At 37.8% G+C, this 27,590-nt stretch overlaps 1 protein-coding gene across 4 annotated transcripts in view; it reads right to left on the minus strand.

The window, feature by feature from the left end:
• Positions 1-10,008: 10,008 nt before the first annotated feature.
• MINDY3 (MINDY lysine 48 deubiquitinase 3) overlaps positions 10,009-27,590 on the minus strand; it is a 94,191-nt gene continuing 76,609 nt past the window's right edge. For 2 of the 4 annotated variants that reach the window (XM_062210505.1, XM_062210504.1), the window contains 4 exons: positions 20,634-20,706; positions 18,029-18,116; positions 13,843-13,914; positions 10,009-10,953 (listed from right to left, as the gene is read on the minus strand). In XM_062210505.1, the coding sequence (XP_062066489.1) occupies positions 10,804-10,953; positions 13,843-13,914; positions 18,029-18,116; positions 20,634-20,706 (383 nt within the window). In that variant the 3' untranslated portion in view covers positions 10,009-10,803. Of the gene's footprint in view, positions 10,954-13,842; positions 13,915-18,028; positions 18,117-20,633; positions 20,707-21,859; positions 21,957-27,590 lie in introns of those variants that run through there. The other 2 variants (XM_062210507.1, XR_009867927.1) reach the window with 2 other exon arrangements.

The following is a 27,590-nucleotide window of genomic DNA, read 5'->3' on the forward strand; positions in this document are numbered from 1 at the left end:
ACCATCTCCCCTTAAGAGAGGTAGTATTCCCAACCCCACAACATACATCACAGTTGATAAGAGTAGGATTTTTTCATCAATCAGAAAACTGAGTTACTGATAGGCAAGTGAGCTGATAATTGATCATTATTATTGTATCTACCACTTACTGAATACTTTCTTTGAGCCAGGAAATTCATCCACAACATTCAGAAAGCTCACAACAGCCTAATTTGCAGGTGAAGAGAAGAGCATAGAATCCTAGTAACTGGTCCAAGGTGACCTAGCCGGTGAGTGGTAGGAGTCTCCTCTGTCCTTAGAGTTGCCCACCATGTTGACTCCAAGCTCTAAGCTCTTGCAAAACAAACAGACAAACAAACAAAACAAAAAATGCTGTGTGGGGTCAGCACTGTGGCACAGCTGGTTAAGCTGTCATCTGCAGCATTGGCATCTCATATGGTAATGGTTCTGAAGTAGGCAGGCATACAGGTTAAAATTGATCAGATTTGTGAACTGGAAGACCACGCCTTCACCACGCCCCTGTGTGGCCTCATGCCCCTACCTGATGCCTTTGCCACACCCCTGTGTAGCCTCATTCCCCTACCTGACCACACCTGGGTGCCTACCAGCCAATCAGGTTAATTAACCACTCCCCTTTGGAGTGGGTTAAAAGCTGGGCCACGGTGGCCCAGGCTGCTTTTACCCTGGCCTCTTGCTAGGAAGGGGCTTGCTGTAGCCCCGCGCCTCCAGGGCACATGGCCTTTGGGCCATGTGCTCTAGGCTTCCTGGCCTAGATGCTCATCCACATGGCTGGTTCCTGTGCTTGGTATGAACCCCTAATTACCCCTCTCCCTTAAATAAAGCTCTCACTCTCCTATGCGTCTTTCTCACTAAATAAAAGCTTAAAACATATCATGCTGCTTCGTTTATCTGTGCTGGTATTTAGAATTCTCTAAATATTAGGAAAGAACCCTCTTGGGTTTATTAATATCGGGATTTAGTAATAAGCCCGTGGTGAAATCTGTAGCACATGTGGCACCCGGGATAGCATTTCTAGGGAACTTCAAGGGGCCACATTTCAGTGTAAATTTTAGGGGTTCTTGTCCGATTTCAGTTCAAGTCCTGGCTGTTCCACTTCTAATTCAGCTCTTGTTGATGTTCCTGGGAGAGCAGTGGGGGATGGCCCAAGTGCTTGGGCCCCTGCACCCACAGGGGAGCCCTGGAGAAAACTCCTGTCTTTAGCCTGGTCCAGCCCTGGTTGTTTTGCCATTTGGAGCATAAACCAGTAGATGGAAGATCTCCCCTATCTCTCTCTGTCTCTGTCTCTCTCTCACTCTGACTTTCAAATCTTTTTAAAAAAATGCTGTGGATTTGTTAGGATTTTGGGACCCTCTCACATGAGAAGATAGTACCAACTTTCTTAGAATTATAGAAACAAATAGATACAAAGTATCAAAGTAGACAAAGTTCAGGGGTGGGGGTGCCGACATCAGTATGAGCCCTGGCTATTCTGCTTCCAATTCAGCTTCTTGCCAATGAACCTAGAAGGCAGCAGATGGATGGTTCAAGTACCTCAGCCCCTGCCACCTCCGTGGGAGACCCACAAGGAGTTCCAGGTTCCTTGCTCCAACCTGGCTCAGCACTGGGAATTGTAGTCATTTGGGGAGTGAATTAATAGATGGAGTCCGGCGCTGTGGCTCAATAGGCTAATCCTCCGCCTTGCGGTGCTGGCACACTGGGTTCTAGTCCCGGTCGGGGCGCCGGATTCTGTCCCGGTTGCCCCTCTTCCAGGGCAGCTCTCTGCTGTGGCAAGGGAGTGCAGTGGAGGATGACCCAGGTCCTTGGGCCCTGCACCCGCATGGGAGACCAGGAGAAGCACCTGGCTCCTGCCATCGGAACAGCGCGGTGCGCCGGCCGCGGCGGCCATTGGAGGGTGAACCAACAGCAAAAAGGAAGACCTTTCTCTCTGTCTCTCTCTAACTGTCCACTCTGCCTGTCAAAAAAAATAAAAATAATAATTAAAAAAAAGAATTAATAGATGGAAGATCTCTCTCTCCCTCTGTCACTCTGCCTTTCAAATAAACAGATAAATAAAATCTTTTTTTAAAAAAGTATAGCAGTAAGCAAATATGACTATAAGCAAATGTAGATAGTAAAAAGAAACACTGTTTTGTTTGGTTTATCCAGAGCAGTATATTGTTGACACAACATTATACTGTTCCCCTATTACATTTTAACAAGATTGTATCTGTATTTATAGACAAAAATATTTTAATTTAATTCAATGAAACAGCTGGGAATTGCTCAGTTTTTCTTTTTCCCATACAATATTTAGAATTAGTCAGTTGATTTAATATGTAACATCAGTTAGTGTGAACAAGAAGACTGATTGACAGGAAAGAAAACATTGCATAATCTAACCATTGTGCTGATAGAAGCAGTTAGCACTCTTCAGTAGAGATGGTTAGTAGTAACTCTGACTTGGAACACAGTGAAAAAAGTATTTGTACTGTTAGTCATAATCAGATCAAAATGCTTTCATGGAAGAGAATGTTTTTAATGCTTAGAGATTTGTTTTAAATTATATAGCCTGATGCATTAAAAAATATAATTTGGAAGTGAGCCATGCATTTTTTTTTCATAAAATGGATACTTTTTTTAGACTCTGGGCTTGGACAAATTTGGTACACATATAGAAGTGTTTGCTAGGTACTGTGTTTTCTCTGTTTGATCTTCATGGACAAGAAGTGAGCAGAGAGGACAGATTTTTGTTGATTAATATGCCAGGTCTTCAAAAAGTTTGTGGAAAGTACACATTATCTTTTAATTCCATTTTCACATGAAGCTTTTGAAGTATTCATATGTGGTTACAATGTTCAATATTTTATTTAATATTTACAGCAATGTTCAACAAATTCTTGAGAATAAGATTTTCAATATGAAAGGGACTTGGCATTTAGGTAAGCCACTGGAATCCATACTGGCAGCAAGTGGGCAGCCTTGAGATGGCTCCTGGTCTCCCTGTGCTGTGTTGTGCAAGGCCATTGGATCTTGGACAGTGTGGGTGACCTTGAGTGTTCTCAGGGCTTGGCACCTCTGGGAGTCACAGAAGTATGAAGCCGGCCTTGCCTCTAAGCACCGCCATGGTCCGATTGTGTGGTTCTGGGTGTTAAATTCATCCTTGAAAAACTTCAGGTACCTCCACCGTAAAACAGGGAAACCTAAAGTGTTGGGAGGGCAAGCCCATTACTGACTCAGACACAACAGGAAACCGTGGTGTCCATAATTAGAAAGCCTGAGAAAGGAATGCCAGTCAAGCCACGGGCCCACATGTGGAAGTGTCTTATTGCTTTTCTCTGCTATTCGTTTTCCTTGGTGCATCTTTCCTGTTTGAGCATTCCTTCAGCATAGCCAGATGCTCTGTTTCTCTCACATTTCTCCTCGTCCAGACACGCACACAGGCTTGTTTCAGAAGGGATTCTTGAAGGCAGAGTTGCCCACAAACCATCTCTTAGCCCCTGCAGCTAGTTTACATTTGCATGATTGATTTTAGCATGACAAAGTATGAGGAAACCTTCAGAAAGCTCATGGGAAATGCATACTATACAGGGATTTTGCTGAGTCATCTTCACTGCCTCCCAGAGCCAGGAATTGAACCCAGGCACTGATATGGGACACTGGGTTAAATGCCTGTTTCTGCATATTCCTTGTTAGAACCTGGGAAGAGAGTGCCCTGGAGGGTACATCCCACATCAAGCTCTGAGCAGGAGAGAACTTGACCTGGGACTGTAGCAGAGGGTCTCCCTACTGACTACGCTCCACTTAGTTCTTCTTTCTGCCTTGTTAACAGAATCCTACCTGCGTTAGTTATCTGTTCCTTAGAAACGATGACCTTGGTGGCAATGTATGGTAACTTCTGGTGAGTCTAAGTTACCCCCTCCCCCAGACTCGGTTCTTTTTGTCTGCAGTTGCTTTATGTTTGGGTACTTTGCTCAGTTCTAGCCAATGAAACATGAAAGGAAATCAGCTGGGAAGCTTCCAGGAAAGTCCTCCTTCCCCGTAAAAGAGATGCATCGGAAAAGATGCACTATCTCGCTGCATCTCTGTCTCTCTCTGCTGGAGGCAGTCACCACTGGGTGTGAGCGATGGTAGACATCTGGCAACTAGGGTGAGAACTCACCAGAGCACAAAGCAGATAGGATGTGGCAAAGGGAGAAGCAAAGAACTTGGTTGCTTGGTGGCGTTGTTGAGGAGCTGGATTAATGAATCTTGGAATTTTCTCCCTCCAGGAAGTCTCGTCAGTGATACCCTCAGTGTTTCCTCCTCTTTCTGCGTCTCTTCTCCCTTCCGCTTACATTCCCACATCTACTCTGCCTCATCCCCTTCAGCATTTTCTCATTGTATTGGAAGTTCTACAATAAATACAATCTACTTATTATGATTATCTATTGCCCCCAATAGAAAGTAACATGTATAATAACAGGAATTTTCTTTAAAATTATTTACTGATGTACACTGGGTGCCTAGAGCAGAATCTGACACAGGAATAGTTCAGGAAAGATCTACTGGATGAAAAAGTACACAGAGAAAATCCATTCATGATGGAGGAGCGAATGTTGAAAAACTGAACATCATTGAGGTTGTGGATATTAAAATTAGTAACATTGGTTAGAGCAGATTGAATTTACTGCAGATTACGAAGACGTAATGTAAAGAACTCAAAGCCAAGTGCACTGCTGTTTTCCTCTTGATGCCTCACATCAGTCTTTATGCCACCTTTTCCCATGTGTGGTTGCTAGCAGTGTGTGGACCACTTTTAGAAGGGATAATTTGTGCAGAAAAGTGCTAAATCTTCAGGGTGGAGTGTGAAGGATTTGTACGCATGTATATACCCAGATAGTCATGGGGAAAGACCACCTGGGAGGCTCCTGCAACCCTCTTCAGCCAGTCAGTACCACTTGGGAAGGCAACCACTCTTCTGGTTTCTGTCGTCATAGGTCAGTGTCGCCTGTTCTTGACTTTCAAATAACTAGAACCACATGCACTAACAGGCTTTTGCACACTCAAAATTACATTTGTGAAATTCTTCCATGAGTTGCATACATCCAATCTTTTCTCGTTGATATGAAGTTATCCATTGTATGAATACTTAACACAGCTTATTTACCAGAGGATATGTTAATAGATCTTTGTTTCCAGCTTGTGGTTATTATAAAGAAAGCTGCATTGAATGTTTTTGTATGTGACTTTTGGTGAATCCCAAAGGAGATGGCTAAATCATAGGGTATAGGTATATTCAACTTCATTAAATATTGATGAATAGATTTTCCTAATGGATTCTGTCAAATTATGTTTCCATCAGCTATATATGAATTCTAGTTTTTCCTCATTGTTGCCAACACTTTGTATTATTAGTCATTTTAGTTCACTTAATTGAACTAAAATGAATTAAAGTGGAGTGGTATCTCATTGTAGTTTTAATTTGCATTTCCTTGATGGCTAATAAAGTTGAATGCCATTTCAATGCTTATAGATCATATGGAGCTTCTGTTTTTGTGAAATACCAATTCAAGTCTCATCCATCTTTGAATTTGGTTGCCTTTTTCTTTTTGACTTAGAGGAGTTTATATTTTCTGGATACAAATCTTTTGTCATGTATGTAACACAGGTATTTTTTTCTGGTCTTTGTACTGCCTTTGTATTCTCTTAAGTTATCTTTTGATGAACAGTTCTTAGAAAAATCTAACTTATCAATCTATTATTAAATTGGGTAGGTCTTTTAAGAAAACTTTTGACTGTTGCAAGTGACAAAATATTATCTATGTTCACTTCTAGAGGCTTACAGTTTTCACATTGTTATTCATTTTGAAGTAATGTCGGGTATGAAGGGAGGTGGGATTTAAGGCTCATTATTTTCTTTTCCTTTTTTTTTTTTAAAGATTTATTTATTTGAAAGACACAGTTACAGAGAGGGAGAAACAGATCTGTATGGAAGGAATGAAAGGACATAGTTGTCATATTCTTGAACTTAAAGGAGAAAGTGTTGAACATTTCACTATTGAGAATGGTTTCTGTAAATACTTCTTAGCACATTAAAATAATAGAAGTTCCCTTCTATTCTTGTTTTACTAAGAATGTTTTTAAAGATTGATTTATTTTGAAAGAATTGGAGAGAGGATCTTCCATCTGATGGTTCCCTCCCCAGATGGCTGTAACAGTCAGTGCTGGGCCAGAGCAAAGCCAGGGACCAGAAGCTTCATCCACATCTCCCATGTGGGAGCAGGCTTCTACTGCTTTCCCAGGCCATCAGCAGGGAGCTGGATGGGAAGTGGATCAGCCAGAACATGAATTGGTGCCCATGTATGATGCCGGCACTGCAGCTGGCAGCTGCACCTGCCATGCCACATCATGGGCTCTGACAGTGTTTTCAAACTGGTGAACAGATTTTTAATTTTATCAAGTGCTTTTTCTGCATTTATTGAGCTAATTTTTCTCCTTTATTCTGTTAATGTGAAAAAACATTAATTAAGCCAACGTAACACTTACCCAATGACCCACTCTTACTCATGATGTAGCACACATAAACATAAATGTATGCCCAATTTATTCATCTGTTTCCTTTTGAGGGAAGGTTTTTAATTGATTAAACTTCTTTAATACATATAGGACTTGGTTGTGTCAGCTCTGCTATGCTGTTTTCCAAATAATTAGTATGTTTGCTCTAAATTTGTAAGTTATTCGGCATAAGATAGCTCATAATATTTGTTCCATCTTTTTCAATATCCAGAGAATTTAAAGTTCTCCTTTTCGTTCCAGATGCTAACAGTTTTTCTCATTGTTTCTTGATCAGTTTGAATTCTCACCCTTTCTTAATCAGTATTAATCACACATTTTTCCTATCATAACTGCTTTTGACTTCATTTCTTTTTATCTCTTATTCTCAGATTTTTATTATATTCAGAGTTGTGCAATCCTGACTACAATCTAATTTAGAACATGTCATCAACCCAAAAAGAAAGTCCATACACAGTCACTCTCTAATCTTAACACCGTACTCCATCGGTATCCTCACCCTAGGGACTACTAATCCACTTTGTATGGTTGCCTATTCTGGATATTACACATAAGTGGAATCATACACATTGTTTTTGACTGCCTTCCTTCACCTAGTGTGCTTTTAAATCTGATCTATTCTAGCTTGTGCCAGTAATTCTTTTTTCTTACCAGATAAGATTTCATTATTTTTATATTACATTTATATTACATTTATTTATCAGCTGATGGACATTTAATTACTTATTTACATAAATTGGCTAATATAAATAATGCTGCTGTAACACGTGAAAGTTTTAGGTAAATGTTTTCATCGTTTCTCTTGGGACCATACCTTTAGTGGGGCTGTCTCATTCACATGCTTTCTCTGTATTTAACTTTTTGAAGAACTACAACTGTTTTCTAAAGTGACTTCACTATTTTGCATCTTTTATCGGCACTGAGTACTCACATTTCTCAACATCTTCACCAATGCTTTTTTTTGTATTTTTCATTTTATCTGTTGAAATGAAGTGGTTGTCTCATGGTTTAGATTCCCCCAAAATTAATTATGTTGAGCATCTTTTCTTGTGTTCATTGGCTACTTGTATGTGATCTTTGGAGAAATTTCTTAATTCACTTACCCATTTAAAAACATTTGTTTTCTATTGTTGCGTTCTTTATGTATCTGAAAACAAATACTTTTTACTTATTTGACAGAGTTAGACAGTGAGAGACAGACAGGTCTTCCTTCCATTAGTTTACCCCCGAAATGGCCACTATGGCCAGAGCTATGCCGATCTGAAGTCAGGAGCCAGATGCTTCTTCCTGGTCTCCCATGCAGGTGCAGGCACCCAAGCACTTGGGCCATCCTCCACTGCCTTCCCGGGCCACAGCAGAGAGCTGGACTAGAAGAGGAGCAACTGGGACTAGAACCCGGCACCTATATGGGATGCCGGCACTACAGGCGGAGGATTAACCACGTGAGCCATGGTGCCAGCCCCTGAAAACAAATTTCTTGAGCTATGATTTACAGACATTTTCTCTGAGTTGTCACTTTTTTGTTCTTACTAGTATCCTTTGATACACTTCTTAAATTTTAACGAAGTCCAACAAAATTTTTTTTTGCCATTTATGCTTTTGTATTGAGAAATTATTGCCTAACCCAAGTTCAAGACTTACCCCTATGTTTACTTGTAGGAATTGTAGTCTTAAGGTATACAATTAGGTATATGACAATTTTAAAGTCAATTCTTGCATATAGTATGAGGTAAAGTTCAAATTCATTCTTTTGAATGTAGATTTTATCTGATTTACTTTCATTTACATTGAGATGAAAGTTTAGACTTCCAACTTCTATTTTAAAGCTCTAACTTTATTTTTATTTTTTGACAGGCAGAGTTAGAGACAGAGAGAAAGGTCTTCCTTCCGTTGGTTCACTCCCCAAATGGCTGCTGGGTCCGGTGCGCTGCGCTGATCCGAAGCCAGGAGCCAGGTGCTTCCTCCTGGTCTCCCATGTGGGTGCAGGGCCCACGGACCTGAGCCATCCTCCACTGCCTTCCCGGGCCACAGCAGAGAGCTGGACTGGAAGAGGAGCAACTGGGACAGAATCTGGCGCCCCAACCGGGAAATAGAACTCGGGGTGCTGGCACTGCAGGTGGAGGATTAGCCTAGTGAGCCGCAGCGCTGGCCTATAACTTTCCTTCTAGGTACTGATTACATTCTACACCTTTTGTTAATGTCATATTTTCATTATTGTTCAGTATAAAGTATGTTCTGATTCCTATTGCAATTTCTTAACACTTGGGGTATTCGCAAGTGTGTTGCTTCATTTCCAAACTTCTGCTATTTTCTTAGACTTTCCTTTTTGCCCAGCATATAATCTACTTGATGATATTTTACCATTTTACACACACATGTGAAAGGAAAATGTACTTGTTTTTTGGTGTAGTGTTCTGCATCTGTCAGGGAGACCAAATTAAGGTCCCATCACAACTGTGTCCTGTGGACAGACACCTTCACAGGATTCCAGGCCCTGGCACCCGAGCCTCCAGACTGAGGAGCAGGCAAGTCACCCCTACCATATCCTGTTTGAATGGCCAAGTGACAGAATGTGTGCAAATAACGTGATGGTTTTATGCCATGAATTTTTAGGATGGTTTGTTAGTAACAATAAGAGGACCGTATTATTTTGTAGGCTTTATGTTTGAGAAAATGTTTTATAATTTTTACCGAATTTATGACTGGAGTCAGAATTATTCTATCAGTGTATTTTACATATGGAAGTAGACAATACCAGAAATACTGACGTTTTATAGCCGTAATTTTCTGGGCTGGGCTTTCTGGGAACTCGATGCAGGTTTCCTAGGTGGGTTGCCACATCTCCACTGCCTCCCCAGGGTCTGTATTAGCCAGAGTATAGATGTAATTCTAGTATCACTGGGTTACAATGTCACAGGTTTCATAAGGGAATTTCAAAAAGTTCATGGAAAATGGAATGAAAAGTTTATTTTGGTGCAAAAATTTTTGAAATGTTTTCTAGTATGCATTATCTATGAACTTATTGAAGACCTCCATATATATGTATAGAGTCCAACTTTTTTAACTAAAATTAATTCTATTTTCCCTGAACTTTTTGAAGTACCTTTGTGCATCTAAATCTGATGCTACATTTTCCTAAGCTAAAATTTCATATTGTAAGTGTGTAAAACAAAACCCTGAACAATGCGTCATACAACACAGAAGTATACAATTGAAGGTAAAGTTCAGTTTTGAACAAACACGTTAAACAGGATGAGGCTTCTGTATCTTTGTTCACTAATCCTGACAGCCGCCACCCAGGTTCTCATGCTTCTGGCTGTGTGAGTTAGCAGAACTCTTGGGTATCTCTTTCAAGGGCCCGAGGCTATTAAGTATTTGCTGTATTCTGTGTTCTCAGAGTTGGTAGACAGAAATGTTTAATAATATTTTAAGCCATTAGTATAAAAAACACAAGAGTAAAGTTAAAGAAAAAAGTGTTTATTTAGGCCATCAACTAGGATCATAATAAATAATGCAATATACTAATGTAATAACAGATGTTCTCATGCATTTATCACATTTATAAATATACAAGAAAGCTGGCTTACAGGGCTGTTTGGACAAATTTGGAAAAGTATATTGGGCACTACAGTGAAAATTAACAGTGTTAAGACTATTAAACAGATTCTCTTGTCTATCATTCTTAAAAATACATCCTGTATACATTTGTGAGTAAATAGTAATTTTTTAAATAGTTCTTATGCTTCGTAAACATGCCAGACTTATGCAAATTGTCAAAGGATCTGGGCTAATAATTTATCAATATTTCTAATGAAAACAGTTTAGAAAAGAATTAACTCTTCTGCATTTCAATGTGAAGACTGATATATTACAAGCCAGATCATTCAAACAATAAAATATGCCTGAATGAATTAAACCCAAAGTTTATAAACAGCAACTATTGTTCGTAACATACAAATTCCATAGAATTATGTAATTTATAAGTAAATGACCAATTATCTGACTGCAAAAGTGATACTTTGATTAATGCTTAATTTTATTAGTAAATTTCACACAAAGGGCTAAAATAGGATAATCTTTAAAATAAAGCTTTAAAACAAATAATTTAAACATATCTTAAACACTGAATATGTGTTTTTGTTATTTACAGTTAATCAATGATACCAGTGTTTTAGCTTAATTTAGCCAATTGCCAGTCTTGACTCTTTCAACATCTGTTACTAGGATTTTCCTTATAAATACTTAGACAAATCAGTTTAGTGAAGGAGAGCGATCTGTGGTCCAGAGCAGTTCGATGTATGGCCATTTGGTTTGGAGACAGCGTTTAATAGGAGTGTCATCCGTCTGTAGCATGGGATCTTCAAATCCCATAACAACTGCAGTTCCTTCTACGTACATTACCTGTTGAACAAAATAAAGTCACAAAAGTCAGCTGATATCCTTAGCAAATTCTGAGGTGGGATAAAACAGTTTTGACAGACTGGCAAATAAAGTATTACTTACTGTTTCATGTGGAACTTTTAGTTTGATAAATTATGAGCAGGAGTATTTGCTTACTGATTAATATGGAAATAAATTTGTAAATTAGATAGTGATACAAATTTTAATTCCAAGGTGACAAGGTGATTTTTAGAATTAAAAATCATGCTCTAGAGAAAAATATGAGAATCAAAAAACATAATACAGATTGTTTCCAATAAAAGAAAAATCATTCTTCAAATGATATATACCATTTGGAAGACATTTTCTTGTATGAACATAGTTACTACTGCTTTTATATTGAAGCGCTGGAATGCTTATGCTGCCTCATGAGATGGAAAGCTATAATAGAGTTATAGCTTTATATTCTGAGGAGGACTTTCTCCTTTCAATTTAAATATTGTATTTTTAGAGCTGAAAACAATCTGTGTGTTTGTCAATGAAATTTGCTATTGTATTGTATTTTCTTTGAAATGCAGCTCATGTGAGTATATTTTGTAATGCATGAAAAGTCTTGGAGAAAGATTTCAGGACAGAAAGGCTAACAAACCAAACAAATCAGAGACTTTATAGGTAGTGGCAATGATCACATAAAATATAAAATTAGGAAAAAAGTATCTGACATAATACACCAACAAAAATCTTAGCTCATTCCAGCAAGGGCCCACTATGCACAGTAGAGCACTCAGCCATATATTTCCTCTTGCACCAAGAGAATTCTAACTCTGTAGAACTTGAACAGATAGACTGCCTTCTTCCAAAGCATATATAAAGCAACAACTTTATTAGCTCAAATGGGAGCTCTCTTAAAAACAAATTAAATGGAAATAGAATATATTACTAAGCCAGACAACTTGGTTTCATTTTTTAGGAAGCTCTAAAGACATATTTTGGATCTCTGTGGGCTAATGTACTAGTTTCTTTCTAGAGCTGATGAAATAAATTTACCATGACAAGCACAGCTCCTGCTTTTCCCTTTCCCAAAAGCAAAACTATCTTTTTGAAAAGTTGCCCATAAAGTGTAGAACTTACTCAACAAATATGATGTGGCTTGTTTTTCACAAAGAATTAATTTATAGCATCAGAGCAGAATTATTTGGGCAGAGTCCTGGGACCTTCCTTGAGTTGCCTCACCTAGCCTTGGGTGCCTTGTGGCTCAAGCTCTCATCTGCTTTGCCAGCATTCTCCTTTTGTTCTCTAAAATATTTTAAATAATGCCTTACTATGGGGTCTACCGTATTTCTGACTCTTAGACTTTGGGACATGCATGCCTAGCTTTATAACTTATAGAAGTAGTCTGTCACTGTAATATTCCATGTTCTTTGATTTTTGATCATTTGGTTAGTATGTAAGATGCTTGTTCAAAGCATGATTTGAAACTTACTATATACAGGTAATGTCACCAACAGACCGAGGACAGGTTTGGGAATCGGGAACTCAGTTCCACCCCTGCTCTGCCAATGACTTGCTACGTGACCTTAGGTGAGTCACGTTAATCTCCCTGTCTCAGATGCCATATCTATAAAATATGGGTAATATTTGACCTACCTTGCAGGAATGATGTCAGTAAATAACTAATTGGTGATTATTAAGTAACTCATATCACAAAGCTATGCAAAACTTTAAATTCTAGATGAAGCACCTAGGAAATCCAAATTTTCTTAATTTATATTCTTCACTATGTATATCAATAAAATCTGTTCTTGCAAAAAGATCTCTGTACTTAAAAAACCTTGAATTTACATTTTATTATGAAAATAAGAGTAAATACCTTTTAGATTTGGCCTAACTAAAATCATGTATTTAATTAACATTATGATCTATTGTCTGCAGCCTTTCTCAGTTTAGATACTTGTGAAACCAGCATGGATTGATCAAATTAAAAGGGAAAGTTAGGCACTGTTTTTAACTATCAGCTATATCTACTGTTACTTAAATAGATGAAATATAACAGCCATATCACATGTATACACAAAGCTAATATTTAATAAAAAAGGGTGAATTGGTGAGATCAAACTTTTGCTTTAAGTCAGCTGAACACATCTGGAAATGAATCACTAAGTGCCTTCATCAATGATTTACAAAGGAAAGCAGCAAAGCATAATGGGTAAGAGTACAGGCTCCAAGACTGACAACCAGACTCACTCCAAGTCTAGCAGTTAGGACATGGCAGAGCTGGGATTGAGTTGCTTAACTCTCTGTGCTTTGGTTTCCCCACTCTGTAAAATGCGAATGTACAGACAATACTACTACATAAGGTAATAGGAATCTAAGATAAACAGAGTATGCAATACAATTCCAGGTAAATGCTCCATAAATGCTAACCATTATGGTTATTTATTTTAATCCTTTAAAACACTTTTCTCAGTAGAAATCTCACCGTTACCCCTTTCTCCATTTAAAGGAGTAACAACTTTCACTGGACTAACTACAAATGTAGATTCAGAAAAATGTGCAAAGGCAACGATATGCATATAGACAAAGTAATTTTATTGTACTGAAACTCTTGGTCCAAACACCAATGTAGAGTATCATGTACAAGACGTTGTCAAGAAGGCTACAGAAAATGTATATCATGAAAAAACTGCATGAACTTCAAGTTTCTTTGCACCAATATAAACTTTTTTGAAATACCTTCTTACTGTACTAGTCAAATCAAAATATGACTAGCTCTAAATTATACCATGATAGTATAGAGACTTCTGGAAAAATCTTTTTAGATAACAAGTATATGGGATGAAACACTGTTATATACCGTTATGTTTCTTTCATCAATCCAGTTAAACACAAGTTACATGTGAATTATCATACCTTTTCATTATAATTTGATTGCTTCAATCCATTGTAGTGGTAGACAGTGAAAGATTCTGGACCACTTGAGCCCTATACAAAATAAATGTTAAAACAAATATTCATCTTTTGATAGGGGAAACAATCACTTGGTAAGCAGAAAACTTAAACACAGAAGATACTGGGAAGTAGGAAAGTGTTGGTTTCCACTACAAGCTTTTCTGCAGTTCAAATTTTTAACTAAGTGCATATATTACTATATTTTTTAAAAGGATAAGCTTTTAAACCATATCTCCTTTTTATAAATTATTTATTTATTTATTTTGGCAGGCAGAGTGGACAGTGAGAGAGAGAGAAAGAGAGAAAGGTCTTCCTTTTGCCGTTGGTTCACCCTCCAATGGCCGCCGCGGCCTTTGCATCTCGCTGATCCGAAGGCAGGAGCCAAGTGCTTCTCCTGGCCTCCCATGGGGTGTAGGGCCCAAGCACTTGGGCCATCCTCCACTGCACTCCCGGACCACAGCAGAGAGCTGGCCTGGAAGAGGGGCAACCGGGACAGAATCCGGTGCCCCGACCGGGAGTAGAACCCAGTGTGCCGGTGCCGCAAGGCGGAGGATTAGCCTATTGAGCCACGGCGCCGGCTATAAATAATTTATTCTTAATACAGAAGAGCAGGGAATCACTTTCACTCAAATCACAACTATGCATGCACCAAGTTTCCAGTTTTGTCAACATTGAATAAGGGGCCTTTGTTTCAAAAAATCATTGAAATATTGAAACGTTTAATTAGTAAAAACAGTATTGTGGAAGATGAGAATACACAATGGCTAAACCAACTTTAAAATATGGGCACTTCAAAAAGTGGAAAAATGAAATTAAAGTTTTCCATAATACTCATTTCCATGAGCTTTTATGCATGGATTTCACAAATTTTTTGCAATGAAAGCAAAATTACATTTTCCATGCACCTTTTTTTTCACTAAACTTTCAGAAAAACTGATGTTATTCCCACTGTGCTTACCATGGTTTTGAATTAGCCAGAGATTAAGTTCAACTCTCAACCTAGTATTCATCAAGACCATTGCTGGTCTAACCTCACTGAAGCAGATTTCCTGCAGGGCCTCTGATAGAGCCTGCCTGTCTGTGCCACCTCCTGCTCTCCCTGGCCATTGCACATCATGCAAGCAGGCCAGAGACCCCCTTGAAGAATTCTTAAAATTGGAACTAAAGGAAGAGAGGTACTGGCCCCTCTGGTTTCAGTTCTTAGAGAAAGATGGGCTACGAGAATGAAGGTCGCTTTACAGTAATGGAGAGAGAGGGCCTTTGCTTGAGAGGGAAGCCTGAGCGCCAGCTTCCAGGTGCTGCTTCATTTCCTCTGCACTACCCCCTCCCATCTGGACACTTCCTGTCCACTCAGCCTACTCAGACTGTACTTCTGTGGTTTGCAACCAAGAATCCTAAAAATAACACAGGACTCAATCTACTGTTTAGTCCTATCGCTCCAACTATTTCTCTTTCCTAATTATTTTAGACAAGCATATGACTCGTTTTCCCATGAAAAGACCTTTTGTGGGCCTTTCTCACATTCACAATTTTTTTTTAACTCCTCCAATACTGTTCTTCCTTGTGTCTGCTTTTCCAAGGCCTGGTTGAAATGGACCCTTTCTGTACAGTTTTTCCTGAACATACTGGGTGGGTTCTTTATTACTTTAGAACCTTCATAATTCAGCTGTATGACTGAAAATGATTCATGCTTTGCATCTTTTATTGTTTTGAAAGACACCTTCAGAATTTTAACTGATTTTAAACTTTTCATGTCTTATATTCCCAACTAAAACCAAAGCTCTTTTATAACTTTCTGTATTCCACTCTAAATGCTTGTCACAAACTGGAATAAATCAGTAATTGATCATTTTCTTCATTATATATACGCTGATGAATTTTAAATAAAGTTCTTGAATTCCAGAGTTAATATATTTTAATTTAAAAAACATTTTACTATAACTGGAGAACAATTTATTCTTTTTATTAATAAACAATTGGCATAGAACACCAAAAAAAAGTAATGCAACACAGAGTGAAAAGTGTTTAGACTCTGGCATTAGAGCTACATTGACTCTTGAATCAGCCATTATTAGTTGTATGATCTTAAGCAATTTTACATTCTCTCACCCTCAGTTTCCACCAAAAGGGAGAAAATAATTTCTGAGATACATAGGGACTGGTGTATAGCATGTGTTTAATAAATGGCAGAAACTTCTGATATTATATAAGTTTGGCCAGAGCTGCAGTTCACTTGGCTAATCCTCTGCCTGTGGCGCCAGCATCCCGGGTTCTAGTCCTGGTTGTGGCGCCGGATTCTGTCCTGGTTTCTCCTCTTCCAGGCCAGCTCTCTGCTATGGCCCGGGAGTGCAGTGGAGGATGGCCCAAGTGCTTGGGCCCCTGCACCTGCGTGGGAGACTGGGAAGAAGGTCTTGGCTCCTGGCTTCAGACTGGTGCAGCTCCGGCCATTGTGGCCATTTGGGGAGGGAACCAGCAGACGGAAGACCTTTCTGTCTCCCCCTCACTGTCTGTAACTCTACCTCTCAAATTAATAAATCTTTAAACAAAAAAGCTATTTATTAAGCACTTACCAAGATATCAAAACAATATTAGATTAAAAAAACTTTCAAAAATAACCCTAGTAGTTGGAATGTGAATAAGATATCATAATCCAATAGTTTTTCTAATATCAGAAAATGTTATTTTTCAAAGGTTAAAAAGCTCCAAGCCTAGACTGTGACAGTCTTATTTTTTGAATTTTACTTCACTCATTTTCTCTACTCACAATATCCACAAAAGATAACAGGTTTAGAAGACAGAAGTCCCCCACCCTCAACTTTTAAAAAAATGACCAAGACTGAATGCCAGTACTTAATACTTGGAAGACAATTTAAGTCTGAGATACCAAATTGACAATTATATCATTTTTCTTCTTAATATATCTGTTCTACAAAAAAGGTAGAATAGAAACTGGCAAGACTTTCTCTTAAAACAGTTAACTTCAACTTAAACTAGGCTAGTATCTGATGAAATGACCATATATATAGCTATCTGAACATTTGGGTTTAGTAGTAAAATCCTTCACTTAGATACGGAACCAAGATAAGACAGCTAGAGAATAGAGGATTGGCTTACTGATGATGCAGACAGAACCAAGACTTCGAACAATTCCTATTAACTAAATCCAATGGAGGGCAGATCACAAATACGAACAACACAGCTCCAAAGATTTTTCTTCCATTCAACTGCAACTCACCTGAAATTCAGGTTCATTATATTTTCTCCAAGTATCTAAAAAAGTTCTATGAAGCTACATGCTAACCTCTTTAACGAGAGAATGCAAGTTGGGGTGAGAGTAGTCAAAGTGAATATTTCCTTTTATTCCCATACAAGCATACATCAAACAGCCCATGGAAAATGTAATTAAAAGATTTTTTTTTTTTTTTGACAGGAGAGTGGACAGTGAGAGAGAAAGGTCTTCCTTTGCCGTTGGTTCACCCTCCAATGGCCGCCGCGCTGTGGCCGGCGCACCGCGCTGATCCAAAGGCAGGAGCCAGGTGCTTTCTCCTGGTCTCCCATGTGGGTGCAGAGCCCAAGCACTTGGGCCATCCTCCACTGCACTCCCCGGCCACAGCAGAGAGCTGGCCTGGAAGAGGGGCAACCGGGACTAGAACCCGGGGTGCTGGTGCCACAGGTGGAGGATTAGCCTATTGAGCAGTGGAGCTGGACTAAGTTTATTTTAGTGTAAAAATGTTAAAATCAATGCATGAGAGTTCTGTAGAAAGTTCCTAGAAAATGCATATTGTAAACTATTCATGGATTTCATTGTGTGCCAAAATAAACTGATTCTGTAATTCTATTTTTTCACAAAGTTTTTGAAGTACCTTTGTGCTTCTAAACTTTATCCTTCTTTTAAAAAAAAAAAACTCATTTTATGTATATATTAGTGTATGCAGTATCTTCTGCCACTCCTCACCCCTGTCAAGATTCTGCCATTAATATACTGGGACATACATAGCCTTCTGTCCTTGCTGTATGGGAAGCTGTCTACATAATAGTAAAGTCTCATATCTGCATGTAAGAACCATTTTTAAAGGAGTAGAAAAAATGCCAAAGCAATCAAATAATCATACCAACAGAACAAAACAATAGACCTTGACTATATTACCTGATCAGGAAAAAATTCTTGAAGAAATGGACCCAACAATATGATTCCTAATCCTTCTGGATCTAGTTTATTCTTCATGAGATTTATGCTATTGGAAGAAAAAAGGAAAAACAGTGGATACAAAAGGAAAAAAGGCTTACTTTTCTTCTTTCATGATTAAAACTGGTATTATAACACATCTGCCTGCCAAAAATCCTAAGGATCGTTCTTTTTTAGAACCTTAATGACAAATACAAAGGAATGACATCTAATTTGCCAAAACTTGGTTATTTTTAAACCAGAGTAATCTGTTACTATTTAAAATTTAAATCATGACTATGACTTTGGAATATTGTTCCTTATTAGGTAAAGTAATTTAAAAACTAAACCCTCAGGCTTGTAACCTCCTAAAGGCAAATTCTCTTTGCTTCATAGGTATGGCTGAATTTAACAATCAAATGAAGCACTGAATTTAAGTTTGTTTTAATCTCAAGCAGAAAAATAAAATGTTATTTTAAAGAATTAAATGAGATAGTTTTAAAATTCTTAGACAATGTAACTTGAGGGTTAAAGAGGTAAGATTCTCCAAGAGTTACAGTGCAGTGGGTTACAGTAGGTGGCATGTACTGTATGGTCTGGTAGCAGCCTAACATTTGCAGGGCTGCTTTGCATAGCTTTTCCCATTTACATGTAGCCAAGGCTGGTGAAAGTGCTGTCATGTTTAACTAGAAAGGTGGCAGAGAAAATGGACTGCAGTTTGAAGGGTTTTAAAAATGAAAAAGTCTCTTCAGAAAAGTTTTATTTTCCCTGTTCTCTCAAGCCATATTTAACGTGGCATTTACAGTTTATTATTACAACACACAAAGTGTCATGTGCAGGGGTTTCAGGTTGTCCTGGTTAAACAACTTCTCCCCTTTGGTTGAATTTGCATCACCGTCTGTTGCTCAGTTTATTCTGGCAGTGCTGTGACAGAGTTAGGAATAAGCCAGTGGCACAGGCCAGATACAGCGTGGGTCAGTTACCAGGTAGCTCTTCCATACAGGGAATTTAGCTGTTTTCTTCTAAGCAAAAGCTTCGATTTAGGGTTCGTGAAAGTTGCATCCCAGCTGAGCAAACTTTCAGGGTTGGGTGTCTCACCCTGTTGCAGGCAGTACTGGCCCTCTGAGATGCTGGAGTGGGCCGGTTACTATTATTAACCCTAGATGTCTTATATTTTACAACACAAATGATATGACATTTTAATGGCTCTGAGTAAGGCCAGGAGGTTATGATATGAAACAAAGACAAGGTCATAATACACTTAATATATATTTTAATAAATTAATCCTTAGTAGGACTGAGTTGATGAGCCATCATAAATTAAAAATATGACTAATCTGAAATAGAGGGAATAACAGTCCAAACTTTCACCTCCTTCTAGAAAATTAGACTGAATCAATTATACTAATTTTGTAACACAAGAAGTATTATCTGTACTAACTATCAAGGGAAATTAAGTAGATGATATATAGTTACATGTATGAAATTTTGAAAAAAAATTAACCCTTTCTTCTTCTGGTTTCCCATTTTAAGAATCATTAGTAACCAAAATTACCTGAGTTCAATTTTTTGCAAATTAGAGGAGTATAAACAAAATGGTTTATACCTGGAAATTGGTTGAAAAGAAACCTAAGTGGTGTTAAAACATTTAATGGACTAGTTCAACCTTCTCTTAACTTTTCCTCTTTAATTATGACTAAACAACAAATAAAATCGTGTCTCCAGATAGCAAGATATCATTCCAGATATAACTAGTTTATTAATGTTTCCTACTTTTAAGAAAAGTACAGCTGAACTCATTAAGTCACAATGGTTCTACACACTGTGTATACCAATATTTCATATTGCTTTTTTCTACATTATATATTGTCAGCAAACTAGCCTGCTCACTGTCAGAAAAAACTTAAAGGGAAAAATAGATTATACAGAAACAAAAAGATCCTAAGTCACCTTTATTTCTCATTTGATCAGTACTTCTAACTTGAGAGTCATTTTCTCAGGGAAAATAAATATCCTACACCTATGGAGGAAGCTACAGGTGTAACAATGTATGAAACTTAACAGTGAGAATGAAGACAATGAAAGGATATTAAGGAAATACTGAGACATTTATGTTCAGTATTATGTTGCAGCCACAAAGCTTTCATAGCAACTAATTCAATCACCTAACACTGGCCAGGTGGTCATTTATTTAAGCACAGCAATTTAGCAATATCTACATTAAACAGAACTACCATTATTTTCATTGAAGTCATTAAAGATATATATACTATATAATACTTCTCTCTATATACGGAAAAGATATATAGGATAAAGATATATAGGATAAAGAAAAGGACATTTATGTTTTTAGCACTTTTATAAGAAAGCAGGACAGTAAGTACAGGGTTGGAGGGGAAGCTCACTTGGAATATGCTAAGTCTCAGCTATAATACAGAATTTGTCTTTTTCATAAACCTTTGCTTTATATACATTGCTATGATTTGTATGTTCAAATTTAGAATTTTTTTAAAAGGCTAAAATGTATGTTTTAAACTTAATGGAATCTTTTTTGAGTTGGCTTAATAATAATTCTTATTTAGCTTACTATTCAGGATCTGAAACAAGATCCAATGCTTTCATAACGTCTTCTAGAAGTGAATCAGGTATGAATCCATTATCTAGGGAAAAAAAGAATCTGAAATAAGAATTTAGTTCAAGAAGTGTTGTTTTTGCTGTCAGATTCCAGGGAAAAATAATAGAGATGGAAAGAGTTAAGAAACAGCATAATGTTTATTTTAGCACTGAAGACTATTATTAGACATTTCCTTATATTAGGTTCCTTGGCATACAAAGATTTATTTTCAAGTTTAGTTTTAAATAAAAATTAACCATAAAAGGACTCCAATGAAACTTTAAAATCAAATTCTTTTTTAAACAGTCTTACAAATTTCTACTTAAAATTAGAAACAACTTAGTAATTAGCTGTATCTTTCAAACAACAAGGTGAACCTTTTAATTCCCAGTAGGAACCCAATTAAAATAATTCTTGGAGTGGGTGTTCGGCATAGCGGCTTATGACATTCACATTCCATGTTAGAGTGCTTGGTTCAGGTACCAGCTACTTCAATCCAGCTTCCCGCTAATGCACACCCTGGGAGGCAGCAGGTATGGCTCAAGTTCTTGGGTCTCTGAACCCCACGTGGGAGATTCAGATGGAGTTCTGGACTCCAGCTTCAGCCTGGCCCAGTCCTGGCTGCTGCTGGCATTTAGAGAGGAAAACTGCACATGGGAGATCTCTGTACTTTTCAAATAAAAATTTAAAAACATTATTTTTAATCTTAAATATGTTTTCTCACAATGTTATTTGGCTTCTTGAAACAGTGTTAGTGATCCACTCTTATTTAGCTAAGTGACAATAAGAATAAGAAAACAAATCCTATATTTGTCGATTTAAATAAAAGCCACAGCTTTAAAGAAAAATAAAAGCTGAAATGCAAATGCAAAGTAGAATCAACTGTTGATGACTATTACATGGAAAATATTCCTTTTTTTTCTGGTGAGGGAACAGCTTGATGAGGAAATAAATAGCACTGGTAAATTGCAAAAATTCTGATGATGCAATAGAATGTCACACATACACATACACACAAACCTTACAGGGGAGTATGAAATGGTAGTAGTTGTAAACAAGCAAGTTATTTATTCCCTTAAATGTACAGTGCTTGAACTCCCCTATCCATTTGCTCATTCCTGAAGACTGTCTCAACTTGAAATCAGCTTCCAACACAATCTCTTTTACAGGGATTAGATGATTAAGAAAAACAATCTTGCCTTGGAGAACAAGACGTCCAAAAGTCCTGATCCAATAATGAAACTGCAGAATAAAGTATGCAGTCGCCCTTTCACGATGTGCAGCTGTACACTGTCTCTATCAGAAAGGAAGGTGTTAGCATTGCAAGAAGGTCTTTTCTTAAATCTCATAAGCAGTTTACCCATTTGAAGATAGAATGGTCTGGCTAAAAGGCTAAAGTAATTTGGAATAGTTAAAAATGTACATTCTAAAAAATGCATTTACTCTTCTCCTTCAATCTGTTATCCAAATTCAAGGTATAAAGATATTGTTTGAAGGCATCTGTGAAAATATTCAAGCTTTTGCTACTTTGGGAGCTCAGCTTGGATGAGTATGCAGAGAAAAATTACTTAGTCACAGACTGCCCAAATGTAAAACAGGCTTTATTTGGCTACCAGCAGACAGGAACAATTATCTAGGTAAGTTTGTGCATTTAATGGACTATCATATACATCCACTGATATTGTAATGTTCTTTAGGCACAACATGGCATGTGTTTTGATGGCTGGCAGCCTTACCTTAGAAACCACGTCTTGCAACCCAGCTACCACCCCCAGAAACAGTTAATAGGCTGTATACAGACAAATACAGCGACATCAAAAACAAAAACATCGTCTTTGTAACACCATATACGTGATTAATCTGAAACTAAAATATTCCATAAAAATATTTTAAGGTGCCTATATCATCTCCAATCTCCAACACACAAACACTGTGAAATATAACATAACCATCAAGTCAGTGATGACCTTTTGTACAGACTAGTGTAGTATTTTAAAATTGAAAGTGTAAAATAATTTCCTCAACACTTCAAAAAGACAATATAGGCTCAAGAAGATTTCAAAAATAATTATATTTTTAGGACATGTATTCTGCAAAGATAACTTCTACAGAAAAAGGTCATTTAGACTATACTTGCATAAAACTAGGCCATTTAGCATTTAGTCAACTGAATTTCTAGAGACTATGGAAATAGAAACGCAATGATAGAAAACCTCAATACCAACAGCAAAGGAAATGTGTGAGCACAACTGTTGATTATTCAATTCTAAGAAAAATTCAAGGAAAAGGTAAAACTTGAATGCATTTGTGTATATTAACCACATGATACAAACCAGACTTTAATAGGATTTAAAACCTAGAAAAATGGGAGATATGAGATGGGGAAAGCAACAGAGGACACAACAGCTATGATATGTAATATGAATGTTAGATGATAGTAAGCATATTCCAACACAGATTGTATTTTTAAAACATTTGAGGGAGAAAGTTGCTTAAAAATAAGGTTTTTTAACTTAGCAAAAATGCAGATTGTTCAAAGTGTCAAGTACCTAGAGTTTGAGGAGAGGAGTAACTTAATGCAAAAGAATGCTGATGGAGAGGAAGTTATTCAGATAGGAATTTCATGGATAAAATGATAACATCACCATTTCATAATTGTGAAAAAATCAGAGCTGGATTTTAAGGGAAAAATATACCATTTTGACTTCTGTTTTGAAATATTAAAAAATGAAAGGGAGAACTCGCAGGTCTCTTAACAGATGCACTAGTTGAAATGAGCACTGCAGAAAGAAAGCAAATATCAGAAATGCAGAAATAGCAGGAAGTAAAGGAAAAAGGTTTCTGTCATTTGAGCTAAAAACAGCTTCCAAGGAGACTGTGGAGAGGCTAAGCACTTGGGATTGTAATATCTTCCAATCCTGTACATGAGGGAAAGTTGACAATTAACTAGGTTTTAACACCATTTCTTAGTCAAATTGATCATACTGATCAATTTACTTCCATCCCTATCATTTCTATTTTACAAAAATTGCAATAAAAAAGGAACTTGAATACAAAGCACATATCCAAATACATCCCCTTGCCAAAAAGATACAAAAGGAAACAAAAAAACCCCATAGATGTTCTTTGAAGTCCTTACATAATGCTTTGCATAGTCCTAATATTAGATTCTCTTTAGGCGCTGAGCACTTGTGTTTATTTTGGCTTCTGAATTTGGGATTACTAAATTGAGCCAAGTAATTAGAGAAAATATACCAAGGTCCTGCTGAAATTAAAAATTTGGTAGTATTTAACAGTTAACAAAATATATTTTGGCCTTATTTTCTAAGTCCACATGACATCAAATTAAGTAGTAAGGTAACATATCCTTAAAGTTGGAGAGCATTTCAATGCACAACCAGAATGAGTCAATTACTAAATTCTTATTCCACTAAATTAAAAACAATAGTTCAAAGTAAAATTTATAAAGGGTGAAACGTGTCTCTTTATGATTTATGCCTTAACAACAAGATAGTGGGGTGGTGTGGGGAAATTTAGTTACATGAAGCAATTCAAAGATGGTGCCCAAAAGGAAGCAAGGTGGGCGGAATCCACTGTTGTTTACCACTAAAACTAATTGGCTATGCAACATCAGAGGAGGTAACAAAACTAGTAACAAGTGTATAGACATACGGCTAGTCCTATAGAAATCCCCCGTAAGTGATTTTTTAAGTGATTGGTTGGTCCTTAGTCCTGCCCCAATGACTCTGCAGTTTTGTGCTTTAAAAGGCTCTGTTACGCACAAAGTAAATGAGTCCTTGCTAGACTTGGCTCCCTGCTGCGTCTGATTGTCTCCGAGATCGGGAGGCTGGGGAACGGGCGAGCGGCGCACTTACCTTTCCTCGGACCCAGTCCATCCTGTACGGGTGGACTAAGACCCAGCAGGGTGGGGAAGGGATGGTGTGGGGGGAATGGTGAATAGGCTTTCTGGTAGAACACCCCGCATCTAGTCTTGCTTCTCACAACTAGCTATGTTGACTATAGAGAAATTACTCAAACGAAGGTTGGTTTTCTTAAGAACAAAATGTTGATGATCACTTCTGCCTATCTCCTGGGAATATGGCAAATAGTTAATCAGGTCATAGAGGTAATGTGCTTTACAAATTGTAATCTTTCATGCAAATAACTCACTTTAGATAGATCTCCATTTACAAACCAGGTTTATGTTCCAAAAGATCAATAAACTGTGATCAGCCTGAACAAATTCACTTAATTCATAATATGTCTAAGTAGTTGCATTGCAGGTCTACCAAGCAGTCACTTACATGAGTAACAACCAAATGTGGGAGGGAAGGTGGTATCAGGAGTGACATAAAGAGACAAAAATACTTCTGGATAACAGAACTTGATTCTTTTTTTCTTCAGCTTCTATTGAAGGCCCATATGGGATGTGGTACTGCAGGCACTATGCCATAGCATCAACTCCTGATGCCATTTTTTTTAGCCAGCTTGATAACATTAACTTTTTAAAGATCAGGTTTCCTATGTCTGGACACTTCTTGCTCTGCAGGTACTTCTTTATGCCTTTATTCATTTATAGTTATATCCTAAGATCATCTGACTCTTTGTATGCTACCCATCTGAAGATCCACATTCACTCACATTTTCAACTTTGGCTCTAAAATTTTTACTAACAAAACAAAGATAAGTTGAATTAACTAAAAAGAAAGTACACAAAAACCGTATGTTTGGTTTAGAAATGTCTGTGGTAGTTACACTTGGGTAAGAGTATGGATTGATACCTTGAAAATCACTTCAAACCAAAAATAAACTAGCACAACAAAGACTTTACTGAAAACTCTAAGATGCTCAGTTTATTCATCATGCCATCTTACATATTTCAAGACACAATGTGTCCACTATACAAGGGATTTCTTCCTCATAGCTCACACTGTAATTAGTATCAGGATGGGTAGAAACATCTCCCCAAGTAAGTGCTGAAACAGCATGCATTTTTGTGTGTAAGTGCATGCTTGCAAAGTGGTACTCTCCACTGGAAGGTGAGCTACAAGAAAGGAAAACTTAAAGATACCTGAGATGGCAGAAAATAAAACATATGTTTTCCATAAATCCTTTAAGAGGATATGCTGTGGTTAATTCATTCGACTCATAATATCATTAATTTCCATTGTCATTCCAGTAAATTCTTGCCTCTAGCATCACCTCTCCCTAACTTTTTCTTGCATCATATTTTTCTATCCAAGTCAAATACCTTGCTGGCTTTGCCTTGCATATAAATTGCTGTCTTGACAACTTAGGACCCCACTTTGGAGCTTTGGAGAGCATGGTGAAATCAGACTGCAGCAGCCCAAGCTACTGGTGAAAAAGCTGCAGGAAGAACCTAGAGGGAATCCAGCTTGAAGCCCCCTGGGGGATAGTGTACCTGCCAAACTAGAGGAGAAAAAAACAAAGGGGAGGGGGGCAGGGCATGTTTTCTCTTTCCTCAGTCATCCTGCGAAGGTGTCCTGTAACAAGCTAACAGAGAGAAAGCACCAATTTGGACATATATAACAGCTGTGCCAGCTTGTGTCCGTGCTAGAAACCAGCCAAGTAGAGACTCCTGAGTCTGGTGGGGAGAAAAGACAGGGGCTAGGTGCCTGTGACTGTGAAAACACTGAGGCTGCATGGGGAGAACTCGGTGTGGCTGGGACATTGGGCAGTTACTGTGGGAAGCTCCACACGATCAGGGCTCCCTGATTTCCTGGTGAGAGGTACTGCTGGGAAATATGAGCTTATACTGAGGACTGCACAGATCCTTTGTGTGGTCCTTGTGGCAGGACGAATAATATACTTACTGGGCCAGGTGCTTAGGCACTGGTCTCCTTTGAGGAAAGGAGCTCAGGTGAGTCTACAACAAGAAATCTCCTTTCTGATTAAAAAAAAAGGTTTAAATGCCAAACACCCTGCAGCATTAAATAGAGCTCTCTGGCCAGTCCCACCACACACCTCTAGATATTCCCTGAAAGTAGACACTCCACTAATCCAATCAGACATAGCTGAAAGATAAAAGCCGCCACAGCACAAAATCCAACAAGTATCCCCAGAAATGCTGAATAATAAATACACCAATCCAAGAAACAAGAATAAGGAAGACAACATGACACTCCCAAAAGAACACAACATCTCTAGATTGTGAAGATGATGTGAAGGAAGAAACGCAAGAAATGGAATTCAAAATATTGATCATAGAATTACTTAGAAGTAATCAGAAGCAAATGTATGGACTAATGAAATCCATACATGACATGAAAGAAAACTTCTCCCATGAAATTGAGATCCTAAAGAGAAATCAAAATGAAATTTTGGAAATGAAGAATTCAATAGAACAAACAAAAATATGGTGGAGAGCTTTAACAACAGAATTGAAGCAGAAGAAAGAATATCTGACTTAGAAGACAAACCACAGGAAATTATGCAGACCTAACAGAAGAAGAAGAAATTAGAAAACTAAAAAACACTGTTGGGAATCTACCGGATACTATTAAATGACTCATCATACAGGTCCTAGGAGTTCCTGAAGGCATGGAAAGAGAAAGGATTAGAAGGTCTTTTCAGTGAATAATAACAAAGTTTTCCCAATTTGGAGAAAGAAAGGTGAATCCAAGTACAGGAAGTACATAGAATTCCTAATACAAATGACCAGAAAAGATCCTTATCACAACACATTGTAATCAAATTCTCCGCAGTAAAACAAAGAAAAGATTCTAAAATGTGCATGAGAGAAAAGCCAGATTACTTTCAGAGGATCTCCAATTAGAGTCATAGCAGACATCTCATCAGAAACCCTACAGGCTAGGAAAGAATGGTGACATTCAGTCCAAGACTTAAGAGGGAAAAAACTGTCAACCCAGACCACTATACCCTGCAAAGCTCTCATTTATGAACGAAGGT

The sequence above is a fragment of the Lepus europaeus genome, chromosome 14 (genome assembly GCF_033115175.1).
Source record: "Lepus europaeus isolate LE1 chromosome 14, mLepTim1.pri, whole genome shotgun sequence".
Lineage (NCBI taxonomy): Eukaryota > Metazoa > Chordata > Mammalia > Lagomorpha > Leporidae > Lepus > Lepus europaeus.